The sequence below is a fragment of the Vicia villosa genome, linkage group LG5 (assembly GCF_029867415.1).
Source record: "Vicia villosa cultivar HV-30 ecotype Madison, WI linkage group LG5, Vvil1.0, whole genome shotgun sequence".
Taxonomy (NCBI): domain Eukaryota; kingdom Viridiplantae; phylum Streptophyta; class Magnoliopsida; order Fabales; family Fabaceae; genus Vicia; species Vicia villosa.
In genome coordinates, this window is record NC_081184.1 from 163188907 (window position 1) to 163200667 (window position 11761).

General features: G+C 35.2%; 1 protein-coding gene across 2 annotated transcripts; it reads right to left on the bottom strand.

The window, feature by feature from the left end:
- Nucleotides 1–1837: 1837 nt before the first annotated feature.
- Nucleotides 1838–3732, bottom strand: LOC131603633 (5-amino-6-(5-phospho-D-ribitylamino)uracil phosphatase, chloroplastic). Of its 2 annotated transcripts, none has more exons than XM_058876030.1 (2): nt 3584–3732; nt 1838–3421 (listed from the first exon to the last, which is right to left on the bottom strand). In XM_058876030.1, the coding sequence occupies exon 2, from the start codon at nt 3158–3160 to the stop codon at nt 2030–2032; it is 1131 nt and encodes a 376-aa protein (XP_058732013.1). In that variant the 5' UTR covers nt 3161–3421; nt 3584–3732; the 3' UTR covers nt 1838–2029. The 2 variants fall into 2 exon arrangements, with proteins under 2 accessions (XP_058732013.1, XP_058732014.1); XM_058876031.1 differs by having other exon boundaries at nt 1838–3412; nt 3584–3682.
- Nucleotides 3733–11761: the final 8029 nt, after the last annotated feature.

Below are 11761 nucleotides of genomic sequence, written 5' to 3' on the forward strand. Positions count from 1 at the left end.
TGTTTGTTATTTTCAAAGCATTTTATAAAGGAGGTAACCTTACCCAACTTTTTGAGTCGGGTAGATAAGAATTCACCTTTTTATAATTGTGATAGTTGAATATTATATTATTATTAATTTTTTATTATTTGTATTAGCTAAATATTATATTATTATATATTATTATATATTGTTTATATTATTATTATTAATAATAGTGGTGGTTGAATATTATATTATTATTAATTTTAATGTATAGTTAAATTAATAAATAATATAATTAAGATTTTTGTCAAGAATTACTATCATGAGAACACAAATTGTCTTCATAACAATTTTGAATTTATATTAAGTAGATTAAGTGTGATACACTATTTTTTTATAAGAATAAAATACAAATAAAAAGAGTATCTAATCTTATTTTTTAATTAAGAAAAACCAATCTATTAATATTTTATTTTCGAAGAAGCAACTATTCTAAAATAAATATTTTATGTAGTAATTGTGAAATAATTTACTCAAAGACAAACTAAAATTCTCCTTCAGATAATTTACAAAATCGAATAAGGGGCGTATGAGTTTATTTAGATAAAAAGTTTATTTAGAGTTTATAAATAGATTATTATCAAAATATGCATTTAATTGTATAAACTATTTTTATAGCAAATAAATAATTAAATTATTTTTTTATGTGTTATAACTTATTTTTAATAATTTATAAAAATAAAATTAAAGAAATTATGAAAAATATCATAAAGTGTTTTAACTTGATAAGATCTTCTAAACATTATCATAAAACTTATATGACTGAATAAACTCAAATAATCGCGAGAAAGAAAAAAGAAAAAAAAAAACTCAAATAAATAATCCTAAAGATCCTTTTGTCATTTTCAATTTTATCTTAAAAAGCTTATAACAATGAATCCCAATGTATGAATTGAACACCTGCAGAGTGACAGTCAACAAAGTGAACAAAGTAACGCTGAAATCTGAATAATGATATCATTGGTATTACTAATCCATGCAACCGTTCTATAATACCCATACTTAACTTGACAGGAGCCAGCTCCTTACTTACCAGTGTTGTCCATGGCAGAGAACCAAAATCCCGCCATACCGGCCGCTTGGCGGCACCGATATTGCGGATTATGGCAGAAAAACCTGCAATGGCGGCCGATATTTATCATTGCGGCAAACCCAAAAACCATGTACATCCGCCATAGCCGCCATGGCACCGCAATTTGATAACACGGGTCCTTACCGACTCCCATCGTCTCAAAACAAGTAGTGGCATCAGCTTCCAAATTGCCACCACTACCAGCAAGTAGATCCAATTTCAAGCAACTAGCAAATCTTCCTTAATTCACTATAAAACCTCATCTATTGCTCCATCATCGCCTCTTTTCCATGAATGGCAGCCTCACCTCCTCAGCACCACCTCCCAAAACAACCTAGCACCCTGAAGTCTCTTGACATTTGATCGTTGACCCCTCTCACGACCCCTCTCACGACGACAACCTCATCCTCCTTATATTCACCTCCCAAACACAGCTTCCCCCCCAACTACCTCTAGCCCTTTGAAGTTCAACTCCCTCCCTCCATCAGAATTCAAGTGCAGCAAACATGCCACAACAAACAGGGAGAAGAAAAATGTAGAACTGTGCTGCTAAAACTTATAAATAAAAGTTAACTAAGATTCAATAATACACACATGGACCACCATAATAGCCACCCTTTAAACAAACAATCTCTCAATTTTTGCAATTATCCCCTTAATCTGATTAATAGTGGGGAGGAAAAATAGTTTTAAATAGTCTTATATTTTACCTTATGCAAGAAAACGCAAGCAAATCAAATATGAAAATCTAATGCATGTATGAACAAAATATACACTAGTAGTAGTAAGTAGTAACATCATTGTTCAATACAGACCACTTTTGACAATTTTTTTCATTATTCTATTTAGTGTTACCATATACACATGTAACTAATCTGTAACTAATATCATCAAGAATCAGATGAAGTTCAATCAACTATACATTTATACGATTTACCAGAAACTGTCGTCATCCGATGATATATCATCATCCTCTTCCAACTCCATCTGAGGCTGTGGAGACCCAAATTCAGATGTTTCAATGTCTGCCAATTTCTTCAAATCAACCACTGAAAGCTCATCCAAACGCCTCACAACCAAGTCTGCAGCCCTAAGCTCATACACAGGATGCTTGCTAGCAACCGCAACACACTTCATCTGTGCATCATGCGCAGCCTCCACTGTTAAATTTGAGTTTCCAAACACAATGCACCTTTCAGGTATGAAGTTCAAAAGCTGCGCTGCATATGCAAACATTTCTGGATCAGGCTTTCCCCTGTGAACATCCTCGGCCGCAACAATAACATTGAAATTTCCAACAATACCAATCTCCCCCATAGCAGACTCGATAATTTTTCTAGGTCGTGTAGAAACCAAAGCCATCGGTATCTTATAATGCATCAAAACACCGACAAACTCTTTAGATCCAGGCATGAAACTATATATCCCACCTTGTAAAGCTTGGTAGATTTCTTCCTTTCTATTCGCCATTCTTCTCAGCTCAGTCCGGTCCCTAGACCAACACAACACTTCAGAAATTGCCTGCTCACTCTTCATACCTTCAATTCTCTTGATCACAAAAGCCATAGGTGATGGTTTTCCTTCCTCTTGCGCAAGCGCAAGCCAAGCCTGCTTCTCTAAATCCGGATTATCTTCAATAAGAACCCCCTCCCACTCAAATATAGCCCCCAGCCAACCACATCCCATCCTCTCTTGTCGAAGCAACGGGTTCCTAAGTGAAGGCTTATCCGCTCGATTCTCCGGTGGCCACATATCAGGCCTCCGATCAAACCCACCGTCAATCTTACTATTCCCTTTCTTCGGCAATCTATCCTCCCTATAGGCATACGCTTCTCTCGTAAGCTCCACCGCAAGAGCCTTAATCGGCGAAGACAACAAGAACCCGTCTCGCTTCGACTTAACCAAAGGCAGTGAAACAACAACCTTCCCACCAAGAAACTCAGCTGGTGGAAAAAAACGGCAAGTGTTGAAAGATTTCCTCTTTCCATTCACATCCCTAATCAAATTTCCACCGCAAACCGGACCGTACCCGAGAATCGAAGTTGCAGCAATTGAATCAACCATTTCTAACAACAAATACACCTCAAACCCTAACCAAATTGAATCAAAAATCAAATTTTGATGACAACACAAGAAGACCCTTCAAGGGTCACAGTGAATTCCACAAAAGGAAAAAAATCAATTTCACTCAATTAAACGAAAATCCCAATACGCGATTCCTGTCCAGAAACTAGATTCTTGAAAACGACACCATCTTGGAAGCAAAACGACAACGACAATCAGAGTTTCACCATAAAATCGCAACTTTATCGTAAACTAAACCCCCTTCAATAAAAAAAAAAAAATCAAAATCATCAATCGAATAACAAAAAAAAAACGCACAGAATTAAATAGTTTAAATTGTAAAAAAAAATAAATTATAAATGAAAAAATAGAAAAATGCAAAGAAATTAGTGATGGAAAGGAAAGTGATGAAGAAAAAGTAACCTGAAAGTGAAAGAGGATCAGAGAGTTGAACACATGAATCGATTCTCTGTGCTTTTATGGAGAAGCTTTTTTTAATACGTTTCTTTGTTTTATTTATTATTATTAGTTTGATTTATTTATTTTTTAAGGGAGAAAAAAAGTGTGGTTTAAAAAAGATGATGGAAAAAGAAGACGGAGAGAACAAACATACGCAACGTGTAACTGTACACGATGGCCAAGTGTAAGGTGATCTTGTTTTCCTTCATTTGTCACTGCTGGTCATTTTATCATGCAACTTTTTTCTTTGTTAATTTTTGTCTCGATTACATTATAGATTTTTAATTTACTCTTTCATCCTATTTATAAAAAAATATATATATTTTTAGATACATTGAGTAATTAATGTATCTAAACAATATATGAGTCAGATAGATTGTTTTTTCAATGAATTTAAAAAATAAAGTTTTTCTTATTATAAATAAGACTAGAGAGAGTAATTTGTAGATCAACATTCAAATTTCTTGTACCACTGCCTTGAAATTTTTTTCGACCCATATAAACTTTTTTTCAATCTACACGCATGATTTTTTTTTTTGCCTTTAACTTGAAAGCCATCAGATTGTTTCATTTAGATCTCTTCCTCCAAATCACTATGGAGGAAAGTCGTTTACACATTCATTTGCTCAACCTCTAAATTAAGAGTATCAATCAAACTCAACACGAATCTAATTGATGACATCTTTATAACAAGTGAGAAATTCTCAATAAAATCAACATCCTTACTTTGACGGAAACCTTACACCACTAATATGGCTTTATACCTTGAAGACTTATAGTTACTCTCATGTTTAACTATATAAATCCACTTGTTTTCCAAAGCCCATTTGCCTTTAGGAACTTCACTAAATTATAAGTGTGATTATCATGCAATGATTTCATCTCATCATGCATAACATTTGACTACTTTTGATTTCCATCACTTTCCATGGTCTCTTGAAAACACTCAAGTTCACCCTCATCAGTCAAGCTCACATATTATTTAGAATTATACCTTGTAGATGGCTGTCTCTACACTCGGGTACACCCTCATTAGTCAAGCTCATCCTGTGACATATCATTCTCCCTTTCTTCATCATTAGTTGGAATATTAACCTCATCTCCAACTTGTTGATCATCAACATGATCATTTGGCTCACCATTTTAATCATTAACGTCAATAGTGTCCACTTTATGAACATGTAGTCGAATTGGATCAGTATTAGACAAATTGATATCTTTCTTGGGTGTAGTCTTCCCCACCTTATCAATGTCTTCAATAGTTTGACCTTCTATTAACACCATATTGCGTCTTCTGATAAGTTTTCCCCCTATAGGATCATACAACCTATAACCAAACTCCTCTTGCCCATAGCCGAGGAAGATCCATTGTTTTGACTTTGCATCTAACTTGGATCTTTCATCCTTTTGAATATGCACAAAAGTCTTACAACCAAATACTCTCAAATGATCATACTTGGAATTCTTTCTAAACTAAATTTTGTTTGGAATTTCAGTGTTCAAATCAATAGTAAGAGTGAGATTAAGAGCATGCACCTCCATGCAAAGTGCCTCACCTTATTAATGATTAGGCAACTCAACTTCAAAGAGCATTCACCTTACTCTCTCAATTAATATTCGATTCATCATTTGTCTAACACATTTAATTGAGGAGTTTTAGAAGGAGTATTTTCATTTGCGTTACCATATTGCTCGCAATATGCATCAAACGGTCCATAATACTCTCCACCATTGTTAGAACAAACACATTTTAGCTTCTCGCATGTATGCCTATCATCCAAAGCATAAAATTCTCTAAACTTCTCTAACACTTGGTCTTTTGTCTTCAAGGCATAAACTCATGGCTTCCTGGAATAGTCATCAATAAAGGTAACATAATAAAATGCACCACCAAAGGATTTTACCTTTAATGGACCCACAAACATCAAAATGTATCAATCAAAGCAACTTTGACTTTATTGAGGGAGTGTGTCTCTTGAAAGATACTATAGTTTATTTACCAGCCATACAATGAGAACGCTACGTCAAATATGCATTCTTTAATCCTAAAAGAACATCTTTTTTGGCCAAAACATTCATTCACCTTTTCACTACTATGACTAAGTCTTCGGTGCCACAAAGATGTTTTTATGTCGATAACATTCACAGTGACTCTAAAACCAAAGCTTTTGTCTAATATAGTTTAGAAATTTCCTCCCCTGTAGCCACAATCAAGTCACTTTTATTGAGTTTCCACTTTTCAGAACCAAAATGATTGTCATAACCACAATCACCAAGCATGTGCACCGAGATCAAATTAAAGCGGACATTTATAGCATGTTTGACACCTTTAAGCAACAATTTCATTTCCATGTTGATTTTCAAACAGACATCGCCAATACCAATTAACTTATATACACCATCATTACCCATCTTCAATATTCTAGAGTCACCAAAAGTATAAGATGAAAGGAAATTCTTCCTTGGTGTAACATGCAATGTAGCACCATTGCCAACTATCTATATGCTCTCGTTTGATATGAGATTAACATACTCATAATCACATAGAATAACAAGATCATTAATAGTAGCAGTAGTAACACATCCATCATCGTGATATCCATGATCTATTTATTTAGACTTGCCCTTCTTGCCTTTGTTAACCCTTTTCCACTAATAAAAATAATTTTGTACATGTATTGTTTTGTGACAATAATGACACTACAGATTCTTATATCGCAACTTGGACTTGCATTTTCTATTCTCTCTACCATCCTTCGGTTTCTTTTTCTGGCTTTTCCCCTAATTTCAGTGACAAGTACCTCAAATTGAGATGAAGAACCACGTGTCTTCATTCTCATATCCTTGTCGAGAATACCATATCTACTCGCTTACAAAGAAACAAAATCTCTAGTCCCAAAAGTTCATTTTCAAAATAAATACCCATTCCTAACATCTCATCAAGGAGTCCTTGAAACTCACTCAATTTATCTAAAATATAAATCCCTTCCTAATACTTCAAATTTATGAAGTTGTTTGATGATATTCTATCATTGCATGTATTTTACCGAAGAAACGGAGAAAAACAAGTTAAAGGTCACCAAATTTAATGAACAATGGCCAAAGAATGAAGCAAAAATGTCCAAGTATGAATAAATAAGGACTTGAGGAAAATTGGTTGAAAAAGAGAGCAAAATGAGTTGCCCTTTTTCTAGGAAATTGTTAAAGTTACATCATGCAGACTTGTTAAAGTTGCATCATGCGGGCGATGTTTCCCTTTTTCTAGGAAATTTTTTATGCGATCAGATTGTTTCCTGAAAGCTTTAAATGGGTATTTTTTGTATTTTTTTACTGGAAGTGACTAATCGCGACTTTACGTGTCTATTAATCTGATGACTGCAAGTGCACAGTCGTGTCGTGTAGTTTTAAAAGATATCGAATCCATAGGGACTATGAATCGACCCACCGTTATCTAAGGTTACTATGTAAAGCTAAGGCTAAGAATACTTTGGTTGTTTCTAACGGGAAAATTAAAATCTTAATTCTAAGAATATAATAATAAACGGATATCAGTATGTATTTCGTTTAACTTAGGTGATCCGAAAGTCCATTGGCTATGGTTCTTATTTAATTAAAAATCTCTATTAATTGTGTTGTTTAAAAGTCCTCCTCTCAAACTCTCGCTCTGTTGATTTAGACTACCATCCTAACTCATAATGTACGCTCTCGCCATCCCATTAGATTTAGAAAAGCTTTTTGAAAACATCTTAGTTGATAAAATGCTCATTTCATGAAGAGGTTATTTACTTAAATCTCCTAGTCTCAAACTCTCGCTCTGTTGACTCGGATCATGCTAGTATTCCCTAACGTACGCTCTCACTGTCCCGCGTCGGGTTTAAAAACACATTTTGAAAATAGATAAATTTTTATCAGTTTTAATACGCTTTTGCCATCCTTAAAACTAATGTTTTATGTCTATTATCCAGTTAAAGATCTCAAACTCTCGCTCTATTGATTTTAACTTTTATCAGTTCTAAAATCTCAAACTCTCGCTCTATTGATTTTACAACTTTAGCATATTTAATTAGACACAAAACCATAAACGAGTGATATTTAATAAAACATATTTAAGCCAACTTATTTCGGATCCCTACGGTTAAATTACTTTACATACCGATATCTTAATTAAATTAGCCAAACATATTAATACGGTTAAAAATGCATAAATAGATTTGGTTCATAATAATAGGCATGTTAAATGTCATACAATATATCATGCAACAATAATTAAAGCGGTAAATAGAAATCTGAATAATAAAAATCTGGATTAAATAAACTTGAAATCTTCGAGTGCTTGAACTTCCACCACAGGTCGGTTGGATCGTTCTTCAGAAATTATTCGGCGTAAATAACAAAATAAGGAATAAAAATTAAATTTAACGTAAGGCTAGATCTATTAAAGGTTCACAACAATTTCTGGTGTAGAAATTATTGTGAGAAAAGAAAAAGCAGGAATTAAATTGCAAAGGAAATAATGAATGCAGGAAATAAAATCGGCAGAGTTTCTTTGCAGAATTTTGGACCCTTTTCAAGTGTTATGCATTTGGTATTTATAGGACTAGGTTTTGCAACGTACTTCTTCTGAATTGAGTCCCCACGTTCCCTTCTATTTCTCCGTGAATATAGTGGCGCTTTTGAAACAGAAATAGAAACCAAAGCACGTCTTTGAGACGTGCGTCTTAAGTGCCTAAGAATGTGGAGACGGGCGTCTCCATGATGACTTTGTTGGTGGGGTGTGAGACGGGCGTCTCACTTGGCTTTGGAGTGGAGACGGCCCATTGGACCTTGGAGACGAGCATCTCCTTGTGATTGTGGGACGGATGGTTCACTTGCTTGTGGGCCACGTGCTCACTCCTTTGGGCTGGGCCAGTTGCTCTTTGCACCTCCATTCTTTACTAATTCTTCACCTCCATCTTTACTTGTCTTTTAAGTTGATTTTTCTCTATTTCTTCTTCTTTTTACAAATAGTTCTCAACACGAACACAATACCTGAAACATCGAAAATACCCGCATAATACCATAATAAAACAATATAATTAAATGAAAATGCTAATAATATTTATGGAATTTAAGCTAAATATATGATATAAATTCGTGTTATCAAACTCCCCATACTTGAACCTTTGCTTGTCCTCAAGCAAATAATCAAATTAAAATAGGTGGACAATGAAAACTAAATGCAGGATCGCCACGTTGTTCGAATTGTACTTAGCCATGAAGTGTTTTTCTGTTGGAAACCTATGAGATAAATCCTAACAATAAAATTATAATGGCGACACTAAACAGCTCCCAACATGCATACCAATCTGAATCATGCTATTATAGCTCAACCTTATTCTTGTCGTTTTGTTTTACCCATTTCATTCACGCGCAATCACATTAAGCCCATTATCTTTACACGCACATAGCAGAGCTGCTGGTTAGTAACTATGATCTTTAAGTTTGGAGTTCTGGCACAATTATGTGGTATACTCCTTTAACGCTCAGTTATGGAATGTGGGAAATCGAACTGTAGTCCAAGTTCAGTACCAGATATCTTCTGAACCAACCAACAGTGAGTTTATTGAATATTTAAGATTTGTAACCGTTCAGTTAAATGAATGTGTGAGGGTCACCTTACTTAGTTGTTACATTTCCATTGGCAATTAAGCATACAATTTTTTTTTATTTTGTGGATCATACACTTATATTCATCGACTCTCTGCGTAGTTTGTGTCTCAGACGGTGTCGACTGCTAGATAAACTAATAAGGGTTACTTCAAAACTAAATTCTATGGTTTCGGTATAATGGTTACACAAATCGGTGACACATACTTGGGGGTTTTCGAGTGACGAGATGGTAATAGTATTGTCTCGAATTTTACTCTAGTTTCCTATATATCTTATAAGTAAGCGGCTTCGCACTTTCGAACGTGTGGAGTTATGCATTTATCGTTTGAAATTTTTGTTATGGCTCAAGAAAATGTAAGAATTCTAGTAGACACGAAAATATGCATATAAGACTTAAAGGCACATAAATATGCTTTTATTTGGAGGAGGTTGATGAGCATCGTGTTGTGGATCATTAAAAGCGTTATTCGCTTGGTCGAACTCGTGTTCCATTTCATCAACCGGTTCATTATGTGGTTCAGCTTGGTTTCCTTGAGGTTCTTCAAAATTAAAGCGCCAACACTGAATATATCGGATGTTAATTTGTTCAGGACACAATAAGATGACATTGGGAATCATAGCTTTATTGACGACCAGGGTGTAGCGACTGTTAGATCGTGGTGACACAATGTGTGAGTCACGACAGTATGTGAGATCCAGGAACTGAGCATGCATCATATATTGTGCGAGTGAAAGAATTTCATCTGCGAGGCCCAAGGAGTGTGCTAAGGTGGTAACTATACCGCCAAAACAGAAAGGGTTTGTAGCGGGAGAGTTGACGCATCCTTGGATGTGTTGGAGCATAAAAGGTGCGGCATTAATTTGTTGGTTATTAAGCGCACAGAACAAAAAGAATAACTCATTCTGATTCACCTTATGGTTATTGGTTCTTGCAAAAATAGTGTGTCCCAACATACGTTGAAAATAACGTATAGCGGGATTTTGAATATGAGAAGCTAAAAGATTCCTCCAACCAGTAGCATGTTCGCCAGTTAAATTAAACCATAGGTTAAAACCAAGTTGTTCCCAGGGTTGGCCATCGAGTTGTTCAAAAATACTGTGATGAGCATTAAGACCATGAGAAAAATTCAAATATGCAGCTACTACATCTTGATCTAAATTATATTCGCGATTAAACATCCGGAATTGGATGTTACCAGTTAAGAGTGGTAGATCAGCAGGAGTGTTGTAGTTGAAGGAGCTCAAAAATTCTAAGACGAGCGGCTCAAAATTTGGAGCGGATTCAGTATAGAGGCGGAGTAAGTGGGATTTTGTGAGGAGGCGATTCACACCATCTGCTAATCCTAAGGTTTGTAAACATTCAGTGTCTACATATCTTATAGGGACAACTGAACGTTCATAGAAAGCTAAATATTTGGTACGTTGAGCGTCGTCGTCATCTTCTCTGAAAATTATTCTGGATAGGTCGGGGGGTGGTCTCTCAGGTCGCACATTTCGGATGATTGATCATGGAGGCATGGTGTATGTTTGGAAGAAGGAATAAGATGTGTGGAGAAAATAGGGAATAAAAGGTGGTGAGGGTGTGAAGAAGGGAATGATGGTGGTATGAATTTATATGGTGGTTTGTAGAAGTTGGAATGGTGGTAGAAATAAGTGTGAGTTATGGTAGTGGTGAAGTTTGAAAGAATAGAAAATGGGAATGGTGTAGTAATGAAATGAATGTATGGAGTTTGTGGGATTTAAATGAAAGAAATAAATGGAGAGAGAGAAGAATTTTGAAGGATGAATTTGAAATTCAAAATTCAAAATGGGGAATATTTGGTGAAATGCACGTGACTGAATCAATGCATGGTCAATACTGCACCCCTTGGGAGAAGGGCGTCTCATGTGGCAGTCTGCAGCAGCATCATGTGCATGGGTGGAGACGGGCGTCTCCAGTCAGTACCATGCAGGGACGTGGTCCCACATGAGAGGAGACAGGCGTCTCCTATGTAGGGTAGGTGGTTTCGTCCCCTTTTCTCTTCTAGGAACGTGTGACAGACAATGCATGTAAGCATTTAAATATTATGAAACAGTGTGACACAATTAACACTATAAATAGCAAACAGTAGGTGACATAATGCAATATAATTTATGCAGTTAACTAGATATAGCAGTTAAAATGACAACATAAAATATAATAAAGCAGAATCAGGTACTAAATAATAGATTGCATTATGAATGAAAGTACTGATTGCTGATTGTTATAGCAGAAAAATAAAAGTTGCAGAAAATAAATGCTAGGCTTAAATAGAAATACTAATAAATCTAAAAACTAAAAACTAAACATTAATCTTCTAATGATCAACATCTCTAGCCACGTTTTTGGTTTTGCAAATTAGGAGCAATCGAGTAAATGTGCTTTAACACTTCATCGAATTGTGCATTCACAGTGTCCATGAATCCGAAGAAATGCATTTGTAGAGAATGAACTTCTTCTCGCATATGTTGTAG